At 38.4% G+C, this 24296-nt stretch overlaps 1 protein-coding gene across 3 annotated transcripts in view; it reads right to left on the reverse strand.

The window, feature by feature from the left end:
• Positions 1 to 4293: 4293 nt before the first annotated feature.
• zbtb16a (zinc finger and BTB domain containing 16a) overlaps positions 4294 to 24296 on the reverse strand; it is a 218610-nt gene continuing 198607 nt past the window's right edge. For all 3 annotated transcript variants that reach the window (XM_047378740.1, XM_047378742.1, XM_047378741.1), the window contains exons 5-7: positions 22862 to 23032; positions 12724 to 12894; positions 4294 to 9580 (exon numbers count right to left, since the gene is read on the reverse strand). In XM_047378740.1, the coding sequence (XP_047234696.1) occupies positions 9351 to 9580; positions 12724 to 12894; positions 22862 to 23032 (572 nt within the window). In that variant the 3' untranslated portion in view covers positions 4294 to 9350. The remainder of the gene's footprint in view (positions 9581 to 12723; positions 12895 to 22861; positions 23033 to 24296) is intronic.

Genomic DNA, 24296 nt, shown 5'->3' on the forward strand with positions numbered 1-24296 from the left:
TTAGGTGAGTGAACATTTTAACCATATAATTTTTACACAGATTTTTCTAACCCCCAATGTTTGTTTATGTGTTTTTTTTTATTATTCTCACTCTAACATATCAAAAATAAACATGTGAAATGGGAATTTCAATAATAGCTAGCCAATAATACACTATATTGCTAGATTTATTGGGCCCCACCACCAAATCAATGAACTCTGGTGATCCAATCACTTCCATGGCTGCAGGTGTATAACGTTTGGGGTGGAGAAACTTGGCTGTCCTGCACAGAGTCCTGATCTCAACCTTCTTGAACCCCTTTGGGATGAATTAGAGCGGAGGCTGCAGTTCTGGTTTTCTCCTCTAACTATGAACGCTAAACCTTGTGGAAGATGTTTGCAGAATAGTTAAAGTTGCTTTTGCTGGCAACAGTGGGCCCATCAACAAATTGGACCTTATAGATTAAGATTAGAATTTCATCAAAGTTTATGTACATAATTAAAGTATATGGACAAATACTTCTGGCAATATAGTGTCTTTTAAGAAATCCAAAACCTCGCTTTTATGTTCTTGCCTTAGGTTAATTAACATTTTGCACTGACTGAGAGCACCGTAGTTGTTCAAAAATAAAATAATCCTGGAAAACAGAACCTGCCTAACATTTGTGCACACAGTGTAATACAACAGAACAGTAACAGTAATGTTTGAGTCCAACATCTTGAGTTTATACATTGTGGTTGTGTTTCTGTGCCAACAGAAGATGATACTGTGTGTAAAGAATACTGTAAATACAGTTTCACCAGGATGTAAAATATGTTGTAAAGTGTCTCAAATGTTGAACCTCACCTAATAAAAGGACAAAATAGACACTAAAATAGTTTTACATATCTCTAAATGTCTTTACAAAATATTAAAATATAGATTAAGCGTTTTTGTCCTTACAATAAAACACTTAATCTATAATATAGATTAAGCGTTTTATTGTAAGGACAAAAACGCTTAATCTTACAATAAAAAACTTATCTGCATTTTCTGTTTCTAAATTTAGATTTATTCTGTTTATACTTGATGTTTAGCAGTTTTAACTATATTACTTACCAACCTGCTCTTTCTACCAACAATTAATATTTAATAGTGATGTATGTGTAGCTTCAGTTATAAAATTACAATACTTCTTACTTAGTCAGTATATAACATATTTTTCAGAGTTTTACTGGATTAAAAATTATCTGCATGTCTGACAGTTTCATTTTATCAATTGCCTGTAGTTCAAACAGTAACCACATGATGGCAGCATGGACAACAACATCCCCTTCCTTCCTGTATGAAACAGATTTGGTTTTAGCCTCTACAAATAAATGTTAAAGTGCTTGATTTGAATCCTGATTTTCAATCTAAAGAACTATAATATTATATATAATCTCCTTCCTGAGAGGAGAAAATGTGAAGAAATGTGATGCAGTTAAAACGTTACTGCACTTTGTAAAATACTCTGAGTCTGATTTAAATACACTACATACTGGACTTAAATCAAACCAGCAAGGTGATGAAAGCATGGAAGGAAGAGGAAAGGTGTTTAGATATGTGGGTCAGAGATCAGTCCTAAAACGTTCCTCCTTAACAAGTCCAACAAACCATTCAACCACCCCTGCCCCTTCCTTCCTGATGCCCCAAAATAAGATCAAAGTGACACCAAAGTGACTTTTTCCTCATTATTTCCTGTTTTTGTTTTCCATCAAATCCTGAAACAGTGGCCTCATCAGTTTCCAATGTGATCTAGCTGAGATCTGATTGCGACTTCGTCACATGAAGGAAATTAGCAAATTTTTCAGCAATAATGAGACATACCGGGGACCTTTTGACGTGACACGGTTTTCATATGTAAAATAAAAAACAAAACACAAATTTGACAAAATATTTCACAGGAATATTAGTGATATCTGCTTTCTTTTTCTTAAGAGAGAAAACATGTAACATTACCAAAACACATATCCTACTATGCCACCCAAGTACAGAATATTGTTCAAGCATTTATTTGAATGAATTAGAGGTAATTTTTCAGGTTTTCTGAATATGACCCATTTTATAATGCAATCCTTGAACCCCATCAGCAGTGAAGTAAACATCCACTTCAGGTTTGTGGTGAAAAACAGGCTGTTAAAGGTTAACATTTAAGGGTGAAATTGAGCAAATTCTTCATAAACCCCATCCCTGTTGTTAAAAAAAATAATTTTCTCTTCATAGCAACAAGGTGTTTTCTTCCCTATGTATTTCCCTACTGATGTAATATTCCAATGTTAAATTTGATGTATATATATATATATATATATATATATATATCTGTTTATCTGTTTTTTCTTCCTAGATGAATACATGCATGCTCAGTATGAGAGATTGCTGCAACGTCAAAGCCAAACTCATCCAGGAGGAATGAATGCTGCAAGTCACTGACTCGTCGCAATCTGCTGGGTTTCCCTAGATAGAAAAACGTTTAACCAATACGAATAATAAACTGAATCTGACTGCACTGTTTGATAGTTAGGATTAATTGGAATGTATGAACCTCACTTGAAATCTCTATGATTAGATTGAATTGACTTTGTGAATTGCCTTGAGATGACATGTGTTGTGAATTAGCGCTATATAAATAAAACTGGATTGAATTGAATTGAGTTTAAAAAGAATGAATTTCAAGGGTGAGAGTATCTTTACTGTAATTTTTCTTGCTTAAAGAGAGGCTTTTATTCTGAAAACACCCGGGAAAACCTGGAACCGAACAGGTAAAGAACAGAAGGATGGATGGATGCAAAGATAGATGGATGGACAAACTGTTCATGAACAGGCAGACAGGTGCATTGATGTAATTAAAAAAGCAAGATGCCCGTCTCAAATTATAAATTTAAAGTTTTATGTGTGCGTATGAAGAAAATCAAGGACATTATGGTAACTTTGTGCATTTGATTGGAGCAACTTCTTTTAAATAAAATCATGATGTAGACAGTGTGCCAGGCACTCAGCAGTCAAGCAATTTTCACAGTATTCAATTTTTTTTTTCAATTATGCAGACTTTGAAAATACTTAAATCAACTTCCAGATTTTTGAGACTTTAGGAAGAATATGTTTTTTGATGGATATTACATACATTATTACGTTTGATATTTTTTGCATTGTTATATCCTCATAAGTCACTTTGGATTAAAGCATCTGCCAGTCAAATAAAAAAAAAGATTTAATAACTGATAAATAAAAATGCAGGGGTGTGTCTGAATAGGTGGCACACCCCTGGAATATGATTAGCTGAGACCACCCCCCCTGTGCTCAGTTATGTAAGAAAACCTATCTTAAAGGACATTGGGCCCTAGAGAACCAGGGTTGAGAACCACTGATCTACCATAATAGCTCAAGTCTTCTACAACCTCTAACAGGTTTTCTTCCAGGATTGTCCTGCATTTAGCGCCATCTTCCCATCAACTCTGAACAGGTTCCCCGTTCCTGCTGAAGAAACCATACCCACATCATGATGCTGCCATCACCATGTTTCACTTGGTGCTTTCTTTTGGCTGCCTCTCGAATGAATGCTCTCCTTACCCAGCCTGCCAGTGTACGTTTCCTGTCACTTCACAATTATCCTCTGCTTGGTGTTGGTCTATTACATAAACGTTGAATAAAACACACCAACATTTGTGGTGTATTGTGGCAAAATTTTAAAAAGGTTCAAGGGGTGTGAATACTTGTGCAAGGCACTGTTGGAAATCACCCCCTCCCTCACTAAAACATCACCTTGAAGCAAGTTATCTAAGGTGGTGCAGATGGACAGGTTTATCTTAAATAAAATAAGTAGTTTTATGAGAACATTGCAAGAATAAATGTCATGAGGATTAACTTCAAAGAGGATCTGCATCTTCCCAGCATGCATAATTAACATAGATGTGTGTCTGCATCCTGTATGGTTCATACATTTTAGTGTTTGTAGAAGAGTGCGGCCTTACTACTGAACTAAAGCAGTTAACACAAAAACTCAAGAGTTCTCTCCTCCCAGCCTTCATGGGAGGAACCTTTATTTCTCACAATGCACAAAACATCTTTATCAAAAATTCCAAAAGTTGCTTCCACATGTTCTACCCTGAGAAAACTAGTAGAAGAAAGATTTTATTATATTTTAAATTCTGGTGTCACTGAAGTTGTTTTTTACAGGACGGACAGACACACGTCCACTCACACCCCCACACAGAAAATGACTGGTGTTCTTTCTGCATCTGTTAAAATGTATTTTAAAGAGCAAATGGAGTCAGAAAGTGCTTGATGAGACAACATGAAGTCCATTTTTTATTTTGTTTTCTAACTGCAGATTGAAAGTATACAACTCAACATCATGATTTGTTTTTTTATTATGAGAGCCATAAATAAAAATACAATTGAAAAAAAAACCCCACTTCAATCAACAATCTACTGTTAGAAGGATTTGAAAAAAAGATTATTTTTTAATATATTTTTTACTATCAAAGGCACAACATTGACTTTATTGACAACATGGAGAAGAGAACCTGCAGCATTAAATCTTTTAATGTTCCTTTTTATTTTATATTTTTTTTCAACACTTCATCAGAGAACACTGAAATGTTACAAAGATGTGTCTGAATCTACATGGATAGAAACAAAACAGGAAAAAACAACCTCTATATCAACAGACGGTGGCTATAGATTGGTGCCACAGCTTAAACAGGAAACGTACTGCCACGGGAAACAAAACGAAAACAAAATGAACCAAAAAATAGCACGTTGTCATCGGAAAAGACAAAGGACCTTCGCAAAGCTCTAATGCAAAATGTCAAAAACCTTTTTTTTTATTGTATTTTTGTACAAGTGACAACAATACCAGAATAACAACAACAACAAAAGAAAACAAAAAATAATAATTGGGCACCTTCTAAGATTAGGCTAAGATTAGGTGCTGAGGTAGACAAAAACTAAAACAATTCAAATCATAATAGAAACACTATTTTCTTAATACAGAGCAACTCGACTGGCACTTGTGCTGTCACAACAATGGAGGAGAGAAGTAGCACAGACAAAGCCAGGGAAAGACAGGGAAAAAGCTTTATTAAAAAGCTGTTACGATACAAAAAACCAACAAAATAAGCTTTGTCACGCTTGGTCCGACAGGGCAATTGGTCCTCAGTGCTAATATTAAAAAAATACAATGTCTTGGTGCTTTGTTACTCAAACAGTTTTAGTCTAGACCTCAATGGCACATGCACTGCAACACTGCATGAAAATGGCTACTTTGTTCTAGAAAACACCACACCAAAAACACAGAGTGCCAGCTTCCAGGGATGCCATGATTCCTCTCGGACCAAATTTTACATCCCCGACTGATAAATGCATCTCGTAGAATGAGGGGATAAGAAATAAAAAGTAGTTTAATAAACAGAAACCAAGCAGAAGGGAAAAAAACCCCTAGTGCCAACCTACACGGATGGCGGTTCTCATTAATTTTCTCGTCAAAAATCCTCAACAGCAAACCTGTTGGTGGACAAATAATAATTGCATAAATATGCAAACTTTTTTGTTTATCTGGGTGCTGAGAAAATGCTTCCGGATGCCAATAATACAGTGCAGCTTAAAGAACTAAATCCAGAGGGTTTATTGCAATAATTTGCTCTAAAAAGAAGTCATAATTTGAGCTTCATGACATCCCTAGGGTACTGGAGACAACACTTTTATTTTCTTTTGGAAATACAGAACGTAAGCAGATACAGATGGATTATTTTTGTCGAACAATTTCCATTTTTAGGCACAAAGATAGTACAGAAACACCCGAGGAACACTGAGGGAAGAACTATATCGATGCCAATGTATATGTATATATTTATATATATATTTTTTCCCCAACAGAAAAAAGTGGCATAGAATATCATTTTATTTTGTATCTGATTAGTGCATTTTCCCACTGATATCCCCCCCCCCCTACCCCGCACACACACACACAGTTACACACTTTTTCACACACGCCAACGAGTAGAAAACATTCAGAGGACGATGAGAAGGATAATGTGACTGAACGGGTCTTGCATTGTGGCGTTTACACTGAACCGTGACTTTGTTTTTATTATTATTATAGTAGGTGGATTTTATCTGAAGGGCCCTCCCCCCTCAGCTCACAGTGTTTGAGAATAAAATGGCAAGACACCACGGGACATGCCATCCCTTCTTCTTTTCAAGTACAAAAAATAAACTAAATAAAAAATGTCGACAGTCAAGTGTGATTGACAAACAACTGAATGAGAAGTACTAATTGGTCGGTGTGGCAGCGCCCCCTGTCTGCCGTTCCGTTATTTTTTTCCTCTTTTCGTATCGTCTTGTTTCTTTGTTTTTACAGACACTTGTACAACTGGTGGTGGCTAGATTTAGTCCTTCACCGACAATGCAACTGACATCCAGAAAGCAACACTAATTACAACATGTTCACACAATTTGTTTTTTTCCTTTTGTTTTTGTCCAACAATATCAAAGAGGAACAAGGCAAAAACGATTCACACCCAGAAAGAGGGAAACAAAAACAGTAAAAAAAAAAAGAAAAGAAATACAAATATTATTTGTGCCCTGCTTTAATCCTCCACAAAAATGGAAAAAAGGACTGACACTGAATACAAAAATATCACAATTTTTTTATATATCAAATTGCTTCTGTTGGCTCTTCTTCAGAAACAGACACCCATGCTTCTCTCAAAAGGAGGAGTTCTATTTTTAACCTTCTGGTTTGTCTTTTTTCTTTTCTTTCTTTGATTACGCTTTGCACTTCTAAATTGTCCAGTGCGCTCGGCATCAAGCGTAACCTGCCCTGCGCGCTGCAGCGTTTCCAACCAACATCCCGCTCACTTTGTTTTTTTAATTATTTCACATTACAAAACTACAACTCTATTCACATATGTTCAAGTTTAAATTCTTGTTTTTAAACGCTCTCAAAAAGCAACAGAACTCATCCGTCTTACTCGTCTCTTTAAGGCTTCAAAATTGCTTTTTTTAACTTTTCTTTTTTTGTTTTTCCTCTGCTCTTCTGTTGTTGGAGGCGCATGGGGAGAACGTAAGAGAAGAATAAACATCCATTGAATGACTTTTCTCATCCTGTCCACCTCCGCTTTGCCCTTTTATGCACACTTTTCTTAAAAACAGACAATCATAAATCAACTTAAAATGGCATGAGATGAAGTAGCTTTGACAAGTAATGCAAAAACACACAGAAGAATGTGGGTTTTGTTTAACCAAAAAACAAGCATGAAAACAGAGGTAGCTTTTATAACAAATGACCGAACCATCCGGCTCTTTAACAAACACACTTAATAATACCAAATTTGGTAACAAAGAAAACAAAATGAAAAAGAAACACAATCTTTTCTCTGTGGCACTTAATCTCTCTGCAAGCGTGCTTCGCCTCATCACATGTTCTGCAATAAATCCTCCGATCAAAACAAAATGTACATGTGAAACACAAGGGAAATTATAAAATACATGAGGAACATGAGGTCACAAAAAGCAAAAGACAAAGAGAAGTAATTCAAGTACGATGTGTTGAGCTCAAACTCAAGGTCAATAAAAAGAACCACAAAGAGACGAGAGGGACGAAGCGCACAGACTCAACCACAGAAAAGGCTCATATACTGCCTGGCTGTGTCTCATCCAATCAGTGACTCCCCCACCCTGCCTGTTGGATATGTAATTTACTAGAAGATGTCCTGACATTCACTTGTGTGACTGGACATGCCACACAGGTTAAATGTCAGAACCTTTACTTTTCCAGCATTCTTTTCCCTAGAATTGAGTAGGGTGCACATTTCAAATGTTCCTGTTTTATAACTTCCAGGCAGGAAAAGTATTAAAACAATGTCTGAAGGTGGGAATTTTAGGTTCCTGAAGTTGAATAAACAGACAGCGTAAACTTGCATTTCCATACAGGCTTATTCGCACCTCACTTTCAAATGTTCACATTCAGGGCTTTTGCCATTTACAGTCCTTAAAACTGACAAATGTTGGGGTTGTGCAGCTACGGCATCCTCAGAACTACTTCCACATTCACTACGAACAGTCACAGGATTCACGATGAAGACCCTTCTCCACTTATGATTCATTTTCCTCCACTGTGGTGAGTTGACAGATATTCAGCAACCAAAGCATTATTGTTATGAGTCAGTTTATGTTGGTTATTGTTAGTGTGAGATACCGATAGGATAAATGCGCATGGGTAGAAGCAGTCCAGTTATCTATTGCTGGATATGGCTGGGTTTTATTGTGCGATATCATAATTGGGAGTTATATTTCATTGAAGGGTTTATATACCTTGCTGACATCAAACAGAGACTGTTGTCGTAGTTTGCTTTACCTGTGCAATCAAGCCATGATAAACTATGATGCAGAGCTAAAAAAAATAATAACATATGACTTAAAAGTGATGCTTGTTGGACTTGAGCGGCCAGTGGTGACTCGAGCATCTCTGACCTGCACTTGAGAAGTAATGCAGACCCAGAAAGACCGCTGAAGAAACTGGTGAAACCTCCAGGGAGGAGCAGGGGTAGTGTCTTCCCTGGTCGTAACCAAATGGGAGCTTGGTTTGCAGCATTTTAGTACTCCCACTAGTCCAGTTCAATTGTCTCATCTACTGCATAAGCCTGCAGGCTCTGATACTGATTCTCAGGGGCTATCTCAGAGCCGCCACCCCTTCTGGTGGGATTCAGGAATGGACACAAACTTGCAGATTTTGGGCATTGAAAAGGAAACAAAAACAGTACAAGAACATAAGAAGAATGTTAGTTAAAATATTTTCATAATCGGGGCATATTATCTTGGAAAATAGTTTTTTACAAGCCATATATGAATGCAATATTTAAAAAGCAAGACAACAGAAAGCAATGTGAACGATATCTCACTAAATAAAAAAAGCTTTCAGAAAAAGAGGATGAAACTGAGGGAAGGATGTGGAGGTCAGATAGCCCTTGAGAATCTGCTTTCTCACCAATGTGGCAGCAGCATCCAGTCACTTCTTTGCAGCCTACTTGCTTTGTGGTGCTGCATGAAATGACCTGAAACATTAACACAATTGCAGATGTAGTGAACGACCCGGTGAATCCGAACAATGGTGGAGAACGTCTCTCTACGTCCAAGTCTTTTAGTCCCACCGTCCCTGCCCCTATGCCCAGCTCCTCATCGTTGCCTTTGCATGTAAAAAAACAAACAAACAAAAACCCTCTTTTTTTTTTTCAAGCATCTTCTTGTTGACATTCCTCAATCTTCAAGACCTCCTACCAGCTCCGTTACATTCCTCTTACCCCTCTTCCCAAATTCCCTCCCTCATATTTCACTTCACTCCAATCCCATCTCAGACATAGCAGAGGTACAGGTAGGTCTTCTCTATACGCCAGTCTGGGGGGATATCTTCAGGCTTGTGACCTTTCATGTGCTTCTGCATGGCTGACAGGCTGGGGCAGTACTCCAGGCAGATGGTGCATTGGTAGGGCGAGGCTCCATTGTGGGTGCGCAGGTGCTTGATCATGGCCGAGTAGTCCCTGGATCGCTGGTGGCACAGCTTGCACTCGAATGGCTTCTCACCTAAAGATGATGGGAAGGTGGTTGAAGACAACGGTTATGTCATTACATACTAATATTAGACTCCTGCTGAAAACTGATGCTAAATGCGAGGGAAAGGGTAAAAGAGAAGAGGTTTAATAGCTCCGTAAACAAGTATAATAATGAATTTCATCTGCATCTATATTAATATGCAAGGGGTCTATTTGTAAAACATGCAGCCATTTCTAATTCCTATTGGAAATATAACTGAGAGTTTCTTCTAGTAAGAATTTAATTTCTGTTATGCACAATGTTTATTCTAGATTGGAAGAATGCATTTGTGGATATGTGCAGCTGCAAACTCAAAACACACGAAAGGAAAATGAGACGTAATTTGTCCTAGGAGGAATGACTGTTATTTTGATCTATGAATATTTTCTTTAAGGATCCTCCTTCAAATATTAAATAATGAAACATCTTGCCATAGACGAGGCAGCTATATATGTATACATGAGTCAAATACAGCAGTGCAGGAAAAACATGATTTATTTGCAAACAAGAATGTATGACGTACCTGCATTAACATCGGTATGGGCCGATGTTAATGCAGGTACCATATCGGTCCCATAAGTAATACTGGGCTGATATTAACAATGTTTATTTCCACCTTGTTGCTGTTTGTGTATATGTTTCTGGAGGGGGAGGGGGTTGGTCATGTGCTATCTGTTTGGTCATGTGACACTGATAGTGATGCAGCGCAGGATTGTGGGGGTTTTAACTGAGGTAGAGAATTCAATTCAAGTCATTTCAAAAATACTTTATTAATCCCAACGGGACAAAGTAACGTCAGCCGCGTGATAAATTTTTCACAATGTAGAAAGGATAGGGAAATATATGTAATATATGTATTATTGATAAATATCGGTTATCAGCCATAACCTTCAGGTGGCGCTACAGAGCGCTGTCTACTAAAACCAGCCTCCGCAGGGACAGTTTCTTCCTCCAGGCCGTTTCTCTGATGAACACTTGTTCCACACAGAGTTCCAGAACAACACCAGGCATACTGGGACTGATCTCACATTATATTCTATTGTAAAGTTAATTGTGGATATATGTACATTTAAAAAGATATTCTTTATTTCCACTATTATATATACACACAAAAAAAAAATCCTCATTAAGAACTAAGTGTACTGGAGTCAAATTCCTTGTTTGTCTGTATAAACTTGGCAATAAAGCTAATTCTGATTCTAAAAGCAATATTATTAATGGATATCGATATTGGCCTAACTTTTCATTTTGGTGCATCCCTAGCTACACTGACACGATGCGAGGATTTAAGCATTTTCAGATCACATATATGTCTGTAAATCATACAAGTGAGAGATGTCACTTTCTCTCTTTGGTTTGTTAGATGGTCTGTTTGCTTTCCCTCTCTAAGAGAACCGCACTGGGCTTCACTTCCACCTCATCCTCCCACCGAAACAAATCTATGTGTCCAAAGCTCCTAAACCTTTAACCTTTTTCTTTTATGCTACATAACTGAAACTGAAGTTAAATATGCAAATAGATCAAATGTTTCTGTGCATCTTGAAGGCATGAAACAGTACAATAGTACTTTTTATTATTCTGATGTTTGTCACAATGACCAATTCTTTTAAGTGTAGAACCATGAAGATGAATTTAAAAAATCTGTATATGAAATAATCTATGATGTATCAAATATGCAGCCCTTGCCACGTTAAATACCTGAAGGTGTTATAAATCAGTAAGATGCTGTTCTCTTGCTGTGGGGCTGTTATGTTTAACGGCCACATTTCAATTTGGCAGCAGCGGCCGTCCTGAACGTGCTAATGATTTGAGTGATGGCAGGGAATAATCCACCAGAGCTCAAGCCGACAGACTCAAATTAGACATGTAAATGCTGACCTTTACCAATGGCATTTGAAAAGAGCTGATCGGAAGGGATCGGGCCCAGCGCTCGCTGTCACCTTTCACCAGAACCCACACGTGTGTGAGACAACAAACAGCCGTGCTCTCGCACTGTTACTGGGTCGGTCTGCCTGGATATTCCCTGGTTAACCTTGACCTCAGCTGAGGCTGGATAATGGTGTCATTTTGCCTGTTGGAGGACAGTGCTGTAAACCTATTTTTTTGTCAGTGTGAAGACATGCAGGACGTTTATATTGATAACCACATTGTAAACACAGTCCCCTCAAATAATCAGCTAATAATGAATTGCAAATGTGCCCTTGGTATTGATCATTCATTGGCATTTGAGTGTGTGTAGAAGCGTGGGGTGGGTAGGGGTTAGGCTGCCAATGTCCATGATTCATCAAGCAGCTGCTTTTGTGTGAGGTGGCCTTCAACTGTGAGCTTGTCAGTTGCTCTTGTTATCTGCTGTTGCTCTCCGGCTTAACGCAAAGCCCCCCCCTCCCTCATACAAAAGGCGAAAGGGTGGACGGAGGGGAGCCAATTATTGGACAGGCTGCCTTGATAGTGTGGCTTAACAGCTGGTTTATTGAATGGGAGATGGGAGGGTGCTGCTGCAAGCATGTGTGTGTGTTGGAGGGGAAAAAGGTGGCGAGAGAGCATAAACCCTTGGCCATGTGCCACCCTGGTGAGCGCTCGTGGTAGACTATACTCACTCAATCGAGTTTGCAGCATGCACTCATTCTCCAGGGCACCTAGCCTATCACTGTGTCAACATCTTTATGGGGCTCTAAATATACTGGGATCAATACAAAGTCTTCTGAGACATTCATGCACTGTATCACAGTAATACTGACATTCATCTGGTGTGCTCTGGGCCTTGGAACCTTGATATCCTGAAGTCTTTCAACAGCTGACAAATTATATATTATTGGAGCTATTTAAAAATGACCATTAAATCCCAAAATGGTTGAGTCATGGTAGCACGATGATCCATGCATATTTTGGTAAGTAAATGTTCTCATCAGAGACAGTAATGAAAAACAAGTTTTCTTTTCATGCTGACTGGGAATTTAACTCAAAGGGATCGGCCATTTACCAACAGAACAATTTTCTATTTTGAAAATGCACAATCGATTTGTTAACGAGAAGTCAGTCTCCATAGAGACTGTTTGAAAGGTAAGTGACCGAACCTAGTCCTCCTTGTAAAAGAGTTCTTGTCTCATATTTGGACTTATTTTTTGTCGCAGTACCTGTGTGCACGCGGTAATGGGTTTCCAGCTGGTGCTTGAGGCTGAACTTCTTCCCACAGCCGTTACATTCATAGGGCTTCTCCCCGGTGTGGATGCGCTTGTGGCCCTTCAGTGTACTCTCGTCTCGGAAGCAGCTCCCGCAGAATTCACACTCGAATGGATGGTCCCCTGCTGTAGTGCAGATACAGAAAGACAGATTTACGTAAAGTTCTGACAATATCTAGAAATATATCTAGAAAGATCCCTCTTTCTGGCCTTGACAAAGCACAGAAAAAAAGCTTAATTTGTAAATGAGAAGACAATTGCAAGCTATGTATTAATATACATACCAAATATGAAAGTTGAGCTTATTGTTCAAAATAGAGCTTGACTATGTGGACTGGGTTTTTTACAAACAACAGGCATATTTTAATGGATATCCATTTCAGTACCAGCAGACAAATACCATCCTTTGTCTTTTTCTACAATTCACAGCTGTTGTGCTTTGTATAAAGCCTTATAATTACAGCTTGTCTTAGCAATTCAACAACCACTGGATGAATGATAGACCATACAGATGGACTGTTTACAATACACTAATAGACAACCACACTGACAAATGTAGTATTTAGAGGGATGAGCGTGTCATCAGGTATTTTATCATCTTTGAATTATTGCACTCCAATCACTGCATTCAACAGAAAACAAAGATGTAATTGTCTCTAAAAAGCTTGACAGCAGAACTGAAGATGTGTCTAGTGATCAAACTAAGATGAAAAATAAAAACAGACTGATGTTTTTTCTGTAGATGGATTATTATGTTACTGTTAATTCTGTGTGTTTCTCTCGGAAAAGACAAAAAGCTTTCTTCCATCTTTAAATATTTTGTCCTTACATACCAGAACCTTCTCAGAATCCTAGCTGCTTGTGGATGTACAATTTGTGTGCATTTTGAAATGAAAATAATAAAAGGCATTGCATTCAACTCCTGAGGCTGCCACAGCACATGTCCCTAATGGGCAGCCGTAATGGATATTCACATGTCAACATTCAGAGATATTATGATTTGCAGGGAGTCTCTCCATAGCAGCCCATGGACTAATTGTATTCCCGTGTTTGATGAGGACCCGCTCCTTGCGTCATTTGCTCCCTTACGTGTTATCCTCTCCATTCGAGTGATGTTGCAGATATTTATTAATGTATTTTGCTCCACCGCTGCAGGTTTAAGTCACCGTCAATGACCTATGTCTTTCATTATCTGCCTGTCCATTCAGCAACGTGCCGGGGAATAAATTGCATTTCTCCTTATGTGTCCCCACCACTGCCCTGCTGTTAGGAGAAAATTTCACTTCCATTCACAAATTGTATTTACAATTTTATGTAAGTATAAACAGTATGTATGCCGGTAGTTGTTTTACTTATGGTCGAGAAAGAAAAATGTGAGTAAAAGTGGAACGTAAAATGTAAACCTCCCCAAGTCTGATCACATTATGGGAATGTTATACTTTTATGGTGGAAAACGTTTTTAGATGCCTTAGGGATGATGTTGGATGCACTTCCAATAAAGGGAAGTGATAGGGATGAAGGGATGGGGAATAAAACGCAGACAGGGATAGAGAAGGAGATGTGGGTGTATATGGCTTCGGTGGTGGGGGCTGGGTAAAAATCAATAAAAGTGACAGTCTTTATTTGTCTGCATGAAGTTATCAGTGGCTCCCGCTGTAAGACATTGTGCTCTTTCTAGCGTCTCATCCACAGCAGAGATCACAATCCATCACAGAGCTCGGCGGGCTTGCACGATGCTCCAAGAATAATAATTGAGTTCAGATTCACCAGCCTTTAATTAGGGGCCTCCTATCAGTCCAGCGAATGCAATGCTAATGCACAGAGGAGGCCTATGAACGGTTATTTCTGTTTAATGTCCTGTTGCTGTGCAACTATCTGGTGTTGGTAAAAAGCTTGCAAAATATGACTAAAAAAGCATTTTCCTGTTTAGACAAGAATCCTTGCTTGGAATATATCATCAAACATAGACAGTATGTACTATTTAATTCAAATTCAATTCAATTCAAAGATACTTTATTGATCCCCGAGGGGAAATTAGAATTCCAGTTTTAAGAATGTTTTAAGAATTTCTTTCTGTTTTTTACATAACATTACTTAAAATTATAGATTTATGAGACAGCAGCAGAGGCGTTCCCAAGACAGGTCTCAAGTCTGTGAGGGGCAAGTCCATGTCGAGTGTGGGTAGTTTCGCCATGGATGGGTCTTTTGAGGTGGAGAATTTTTTACCCCCTCATCACCAGAGGTTAAAGGGAAGCTTTGTGGAGCCCAGCGGGCCTAAGCCTCATCAGTTCTGGCTCAAGGCTCTGACTCAGCGATGCCCGAAGCCGGTCCTGACAAGGCAGTGGAGGACAGAATGGGTCCAGTTTCATATGGCTAAATAATCTAAGTACCTAAATTAAAAAGCTATGCTAACTAATAGGTAATAAAATGCTAACCTGAAAATCGCTATGATCATTGCTCATAATTACAGCTATGGGGGCGTGTGTCTGAGTGAGATGGTTTTATACCCGAACGTGGGGTTGTCACATCGGAGACATGGATCAAGCTGTACCGTTTCAACCAATAGGAACATTCAACTGCACCACCCTTCAACCCAAAGGGGGCAGCACTAAGACGGTTTTAGGCCAAATAATGCTGAATTGAACAAGTTTACATGAAAATGTAAGAGCCATTAAGACCAATTTATACAGTTCATCTGCAAAAGAAAAGTTGTTTTGTGGTTTAGCTGTTCTTTATGTCTTTAGGGGCAAATCCGAATTTTTCAGGCGCAAGCCTATACATGCAAGTTTAGTCGAGTATCTGTTTTCCTGTAGCAATCTCCTGCCTTACTTGAATAGTATGTTCTCCTGTCTTTCATATTTTGATGAGTGACTGAGATAAACTGGCCTCTGTGTCAGGTAATATTCATACCCCGGGAAAGCAGGAAGTTACATTCCTAATCACTCTGATTAACTTCAAATATAAATAAAAATTACTTCAGTTGCTTTAATATTTAAAATGATTTGTATGGAGAGGCATTGATGTTTTGTTCAAAGTAATTATTTTCTACCAGATTTCTTTGCTATTGAATACTGAAATTAAAGGTTAGGCTTTTCATTTCAGTGTAAGATTAGACTTACACAATAAAAGAGGAATATATCTGACATTTGGGTGCTGTAGATTTTAGTGAAACAGACAAAATAAAACAAGGTGATGCCCCGTTCCTGTCATTCTTCACTGCCACTTGGGAACGCTAAAGCATAAAGATGTAAAACAGAGCTTTATGTAAATCAGACACATTTCTATGACCTCATTGTGAGCATGTAAATAGACAGAATTGATATTTGTCAGGATCGTCTCATAACTGTTTCAAACATGTCGGGGACACGTCGTCCATCCATCCAATAACTGTACCATCCCAGTTTCATCCCACTCCATTTCTCCTCTCCTGTCTTCGTTTCATTTCTCTTTCTCTCTGGTGCAACCACAAGGCGGGGGGACGCCACAGATGAGGACCCAGCACAGTGAGGTGGAACCGCAGCAGGCCAAGTGAACCCAAGGGTGCCCCCGAGCATCACCACCTGCGTCTCCTGTCCCCCCCTCCAATCACCTCTTTTGACACCCCAAAGGGCCGCCGAGGGTGTCCATGGGCAAACGGAGTGTGTTCATTATACACGGTAAGAGGCTGTAAATTACCGGGCGGCGTCTCTGCCAAGACCAAAACTGGCTTTAGTCCCCTCTTTCTTTCCTTCTCCCTGTCTGGCTGTAGCGCTATCAAATACAGCTGCGAACACAAAACAACCCCGCCACAGCAGACAGCAAATTGGCTCAGAGTTTGAAAACACACACACACACACACACACACACACATAGTGCACAACAGAATATTAATGAAGGCCTGATCTGTAAAGCGAGTGTCTGCCGTGTGTGTGTGTGTGTGTGTGTGTGTGTGTGTGCAGCTTAGGGAAGCGAACAGCACAGCTGCCTTGACTGCCTTTCTATGAGCCAGCATTGTGTGTTTGTTCACAAGTGCTTGACTCTATACTGTAATGTACACATGCTATAAAGATAAATAGCAAAAGGACGCAGCATGGTTGTAAAAGTATGTCCAGAGAAAAGGTGATGAAACTGCAGGTGGATACAGAGAAATAACAGACTTAGTAAGAGAGAGGAGGCGAGATGATGAGATTAAGAAGCTGAAATAAACACCATTAAATCAGTTTCTTTTTCACTCCTCATCCCTAAATGGTGATCCAGTGTCAGAGCCGGTAGCTGAAAGACTGCATTCAAAAGATAAGGCTGCAGACAGGTAAAATGAAGAAGGCGCAATAAACGTCCATAAAAGTGCTTTCTGCTGCTTTCTGTTGTCTGCTGATACAACTGAATACTGATTCAACTAACAACTGAGCTGCATCTAAAAAGCTTTCTCTCAAAGACTAACCGCCACCCTCTGTCCATTAAAATTATGGCTGAATACAAAGATCTTGGTATTTACAGGGAATTCTTGTCAAAATGAGACCAATTTTCCCCAAGAAATGCCAATATTAAGCAGCGATTTGTGTGATGCTGTTGTGTAGAGAAGAACTGTCTAAAATAAAGAGAGCTCATGCAAACACCATTTACTGCACAACTGACACACTTTAATACACGAGTCTGAGAATTATTGTGACGCTAACTTCATGGTCGGCTTTTAGTTGAGATGAGACAAAAACATCTGAGTTGCAAGCTGGAAAATAATCTGAATTTAGACTGGGCTTATTAACTATAATTGGAACTACAGAATATCAGTCACTTTTATTAAAAATGAGCAAATTAATATACAATTATTATCTATGCAGTGATAATATGATGAAGATGTCAATGCACTCGAACAGGGTTACTACTCAGTTTTCAAAAATCCATGCCTTTCAGAATAGACTATTTAGAAAAAAAACATAAATTTCTATTGTAGACAGGCTTTAAACACAGCACATAAAAAGCTACAGACTGTAAGGAGAGTAAGGAGAGCTTTTAGGAAATAAAGTCTGGAAATGCAAGTATTTATACATGGTCCATTTCTTTAATCTAACTCAATACTTTAGATGAAGCTCAGAGACATACAGGTTCTCAAAATAAAAGAAAGCATAATTGAATTTAATTTGGGGTGCTGGGGGGTAAAGCACCCAAACCATGTATGTAGGCTCCAGTCCTCGACACAGCGGTCATGGGTTTGAGTCCCAGCCCCTTGACCTTTGCTGCATGTCTTCCCATCTCTCTCCACTTCATCACCCTTACAAAATAAAAGCCACTATTGCTACAAAAAAATAAATGAATAAAAGTTAAATTTGATTCAGTAACTCCATTCAGAAATGAAACTTAAACATTTTCTAGATTAATTACATTCAGATATATTTAATGTGTTTATATCTCTTAATTTTGATGATTATGGCTTCCAGCTAATGAAAAACACATTACATAAGACAAACAATAAAAATGAGATTTTTAATACAGAAATGTTGCAGCATCACAGGAAGACTGCTGACCTAACACTTATCCAACTACTGGTAAGCCACAAAGAGTAGTTGCTGCAGAAGCTGGCTGTTCACAGTGTCTTATTCAAATATCTTAATGGAAAGCTTAGTGGAAAGGAAAAAGTGCAGTGAAAAAAGGGTCATGTTGTCAACTGCTGTTGGTCCACTGTGTTTTATCAAGTCCAATGTCAGCGCAGATGTCTACCAGCATATTTTAGAGCACTGCATGCTTCCCTCTGCTGACAAGCTTTTTGGACATACTGATTTAATTTTCCAGTAGGATTGGTACCTGCCCACACTGCCAAAAGTACCAGTACTGGCTTTAATGACCTGGTATAACTGATTGATTGGCCAGCAAACTTACCACATTAAAAAATGTATGGAATATCATCAAAAGGAACATGAGAGACACTAGAACCAACAATGCAGGGACCTGAAGCACTAATGCAACCTGAGCTTCCTGAACACTTAAGCAGAACCACAGGTTATTCTTCTCTATGCGATGCACCATTGATGCCGTAAATCATGCAAAAGGAACCCGGCTAAGAACGGACTGCCGATACTGTACAGGACAGGCCATTATGTAGGAAAACATTTCTGTATGAAAATACTTTTCTATTAGTCTGACGTAATATTAAAATTTTTTGAAGAACATCATCAAAGCTAACAGAAATAAATATTTGAACTTTGTGAAATGAACCACTTATTGAATTGAATATTGAAACTTACAAAAACTCAACTTTCTGGTGACATTTTAATTTATTGAAATAGATCTGTATGCTTTGATGCATAAATTGAGAGAATCTCTTCATTAACTGTTGGATTCTGAACACAGAACACAATCAGAATCAGCAGAAAATGAAATGATACCATTAAATGAAGCTGAAGCCACAGATTCTGACCTAAAAGGTCCAAGACCCAATTACATCTCATGCAGTAAGTTTTTATTTTAAATGTCCCTTATCTCATAAAGTATTTAGGAGAAGCTCTGGATGATAGTAACATATAGCAACACATGTTTTATGTCAACAACCTATATAGCTTATTCTCCAAGGAAAATCATCTGTATTAATCAGTATTCTTGCACTGTTTCTTACTGAATGGTATTAATAACATCAAAGGGTGACTGTAGAGGAACTATAACCCTCTAGTTTTATTTAAAGATTAAATTTGTACCAATTTCTGGCACCCATGATGGCTGTGTCAGTTGCTGACTTTATAATCCCCTGACAAAAGGCTCTGCATCATATTTAAACGACTGCTTTCATGGCTGGCTCATTGTGATTTAGAGTCTCATCTGCAGCGCCACCGTCGAGCTGAAGTGACATTTGCGTCGCCGCGGTGGGCAGGTGGATCAGACACGCTCCGTGTGTCCTCTCCGGTGTCTGGTGGAGAGAACAGATGTGTGCATCGCTACTGTACAGGCCGGCTCAAGCAGCCCCACCCACCCCAACGTCCACACCGCAAAGCCCCTCAGCTCCCACCACCTTCACATACTAATGGTGTTTTCGCCCAACTTGTAAATAGGGCCGCTTGCTCTCATCTCGCTGCCTTTCGTTTCAAATATTTATCTGTGAGCTGGTGAGCTAAATCGGCTGTGACAGTGAGACTGTTATTTAAGGTCGCAGACAGGCGGTTGGGTAAGAGATGGAGAAAAAGAGGGGAAAAAAAGGGTCCTTTTCCTCGCTGCTGAAATGGGATTCAATTCCATGTGTTCATATTCTGTCATGGCCGCTGTTTTTTTACCCCCTTTGCTCTGAATAGCTGCATCCGTCAGGCTACCTCTACTTCTGCGAAAAAATGTATTAGAATCCTTGTCCTGGAGAGCAGATGCTGAGTGAATTATATTGCACTGATGGAAAGGAAAAAAAGAAACCAACAAAAAACAAAACAACCACTGTAAAGAACCTCCCGCAGAGTGCTACAGAATGCATCCACATTGACCTGAATTCATGTTGTTTATTCAGTTGAGCTAAGTTTCCTAAAATAAGAACATGCTTTTGTACTTTGTATCGTACTGTAGGCTGCATTCGAACATGAAAATCCTTGTAGTCCTCACACAATAAGCTCAATACAATTTGATTTTAAGCTGTCAGGTATTATGTTACCCAAAGAGCAAACAGGTGGGAGAGGGATTGTGGGAACAAGGAAGGTTGAATTTTTTACTGAATAAACATCCTAATCGAACTTCTTAGCTAAACTTTCTTAGCTCCTAAATACATTTTGTTGCGTATTTGAAGTCTGTAGGAGTGCCGAAAAGTTGTATTTAGTCTCTCCAGGTGCTTTGTAGATGTCTGTTTATTCTGCTTGGGTCATATTTCTCAGTCTGTTCAGTTTTCTATACGATCTATTAAGCTTTTTTTTTTTACTATTACGTCAGTGTATTTGCTACGGAACTACTAAACAAGGTCATGGGCTTCTGGCTGACCAATTGGCATTTCCGCCATTTTTATTTCTCGCTGCGATTTTGTAGTAAATTTTATTTTTTATGGAGATGTTCCAACATTAGTGGGGAAATTCCTCTTTGTTTGCATGAAGCACTTCAAGAAAGAGTGCTTCAGCAAACTCCGAGTATCAAGACGAATTTGCTGAAAGACTCCATCTGATTAAACAGTCAGTTCCTTTTGTCTATGGAAATGACGGACACATCAAAGCAGTAAGCTGCAAATAAGGCTAAAATGACAACAAGCATTATTTTAGAGATTAATTTATTGTGTGTTAATATGACGTCCTGTCCATTGTTTTGATTGTAATAGCATCGTTCCTTCTGCTTATGTTGCTGCTAACTCCTTGAGGACATGCTGTACTGTGTATTTTAAATAGTATTCTTACATAAACAGTTTTGCATTGTTTTTGCGGTTTTTGTCTTGTTTCTGCGCTACTAGATAATTGCATCTGTGTTATCAAACTACAAAACTGGCTGAATGGGTTAAAGTTGAACGCTCTTTGACCTGGAGGGGGCGGGGTGTGAAGTGCCTCTGTAGCATTTAAAGAGGTCACACCAAAACAAGTTGCTCTCAGGCGGTACCTCAGAACAGGGGTAAAAGAGGAGTCTTTGGAGCTACAATAACTAGGAGTTCAGACCAAAGCATTGCAGTTCCCCTTTTATAGACCACAAATGAAAGATTTAAGTGTGAAAAGGAAGGATTTAAAAGCATATGTCCTCTTTAAGAACTTTTTTAATTTTAAACAACAACCTCTAGTATGTAATTTAATTATTAGTTGGTGTGGAAGCTCACTACTGTAATAAAGAAAAGCATAAAAAATATTTGATATTTTGTAATATATTTTGTTTATATTTCAGTACATTTCGTATTGGATGTGAGTTTCAGGAGTTGATGTACAAACCATCATAGAATCCACAATGAGTTCTAGAGTTTAAAGGGTGTTTGACACAAACATTACACTGACATGGAGATATGAAACTTCTAACATTTCCTTACATCGCTCATTACAGTTGTCAGTTTTTCTTCTTGGAATGCACGTACAGACAATCCTCAGCATACATTTGATATGTCAGAGTTGTTAAATGATCTATCAAGCAGCTGTTCATGTAGATGCAAACTAGCAATGGTCCTAAGACTGAACCTTGTGGTACTCCAAGACTGTCCTCACCATTTCATGTTGTATACTCAAGCATGCTGCATTTTAGATGCAAAGCATGATGCCATCCATTTTGATATGTTCACTGAAAAGTTGACTAGATATCAGGTTTGGTTGGGTTCACAATATCAACAGCTTTCCTCAAATCAGGAAATTCATTAAGGACATCAACAAACCACATGTTCTTTGATGCACTTTGCAGATTAGATGCAGGTTTTGGGTAAATTCTTGATGCATGTTTCTAGATACTTACAATGGAAAAATTCGATTGAGTTGGATAAAAGATGAAAGGTGATATAAGCTGAAGGTCATGACTCGAATTTGCTAGCAGAACCACATAATCCACAAAGCAGCAAAGGCGAGCAAAGACAGTTTTTACAAATGTAGGAGTTTTTTAGTTTTTGTTATAGAATACAGCTTTTCTTCCTATCACTGCTCAGAGGGTACTGCACATCAACTTGAGGGGCTTGGGATGTGCCTGAATGAAAACAATAATGACATCCTTCCTTCACTGTCCTGTTGTAGTTATAAAAACGTATCTCCATAAGGTGGGGATGTCAGACAAATGGGAAAAACCCATCTTCCTTAACTCTAACAAATGTAGAGCACAATCTATATTGCTTAAAATTGTGAATCCAGCATTTATGTCAGCTTATTTTCCCCACATGCTTAGAATTAATTGGAGAAAATGATGGACTTTACTATTTCACATTTCAATATTTTCAAAAAGAATAAAACAGAATAGAGATGAAGTCTTGAAGTCAGAGCTTTTGATATTTCAGCAAGTTAAACATTCTTTCTTTCTCTACAGTTTATTTTTAGTTTTGGATATTTAATAAAATTTGTGTGTAGCAGCAAGTTAGATGAAAAAGATGTGTTAAAAACTTTCAGCAAGAGCAGCCTAATGCGGGGTTGAGCTAAGTAGTACTAACTGAAAGCTCAAATTACAACAAAATAGTAAGATGAAGCACTAAAGATGGATGCTAAGTGCTTCCACTAACCTGTGTGTGAGCGAAGGTGACGTTTGAGTGCAGTATGGCTGGGGAAAGTACGGTTGCATTCACTGCAAATGTAGCTGCGAACACCGGCATGCACTTCCATGTGCTGCTGCAGTGCTGTCTGGGTCTGGAAACGCTTCCCACAAAGAAGGCAAAAGATGGCCATGTCTGAGCCTGTAAAGAAATAAAAGGTCACAGGTTAATTGGAGATGGAAGCTGGGTGACATTATTTCAATACCTTTTTTATTGGCCTGTCGCATGTCTGTCTGCCAGTGTGTCTTCAGATTAATGTGATAAGTGAGGGAAAGGTGGTCAGAATTACAACAACTTCTGTGTCTGAATAGATCTGAGGAAAAAGTCAGAATGCAATTGGCCAGAATTATACTATCTGTTGAATGTGGCCCGCAGACCTTTATTCTAATATTTTTGCAGCAAGTCAGTCATTTCTTCATAGCGTAAAAAAATTCCAAACAAATTTTTATTAACAACACAAGAGAAAACTTATGACAGTAAAAGTGGTTTTCAAAAGTTGCATGAACTGGAAAAGAACTAGGAGTGAAGGGGCCAGTTAATTCTCCTCAGCTATGCTAATGTCAGCATGTTAAGGTTAGCACAAATTGCTAAGATGCCCTAATATTAGCATCCCAATTCTGACATTACTGGCTTAGGCCTGCTAACATGGTAATGTTAGCAAAACAGTAACGCTAACAGCTCACACCTTTTAAGATTAGCATGCTAATTCAAACATTACATTTCTGCTTTTGAAAACTAGCATGCCAATGCTAACACCAAGAGCTAATTATTTTTATAGCCAGAATCTCAGAGCCATCTAAACATGCTAATATGTCAGTGTAAGGGTTAGCATGCTAACATGGACTCGGACCGGTTGAAAAAAGAAAGAAAAGCAGCTCATCTCCTAAAATGCCGAAGATAATTATTACATTCTAAAAATGAAATATTCCCTATAACAGTAATCCTAAAAAAAAGCACATGGGGTGTTACATATTTTGTATTTTTCTTTTCCAAAATTGGTAATCTCAGCTTTTGTTTAATGACAACATGGGGAATCTTCAGTGTTAGGTTTTGTACACTTGAGGTTAGATTTAAATATTTTAAGACAGAACCTAAATATCAGATCATTTGTATGATGAAAACAGAGGACGTTTCGTTTGATCTCAACAGTATTCAACAGGTTATCATGGATTGTCTTCTAATGGGTTAAAGTTTCTTTTGAAAATTGTAATATTGTTACAGATATAGTTACAGTCTCAGGCCGAGCTTGTTTAAGTATAACTGTAATGTAATAAAGATGTGTAGTTAATTACAGCAAGTTTTCAGCTTTTTCTTACAAGACATTTAAGTTCTCTATATAGCACATATGATGTACATAGTGAAGGAGTGAACATTTCCAACAACAATCATGAACAAATCACACAAG

Source organism: Girardinichthys multiradiatus, chromosome 11 (genome assembly GCF_021462225.1).
Source record: "Girardinichthys multiradiatus isolate DD_20200921_A chromosome 11, DD_fGirMul_XY1, whole genome shotgun sequence".
In the NCBI taxonomy this organism is placed as follows: Eukaryota; Metazoa; Chordata; class Actinopteri; order Cyprinodontiformes; family Goodeidae; genus Girardinichthys; species Girardinichthys multiradiatus.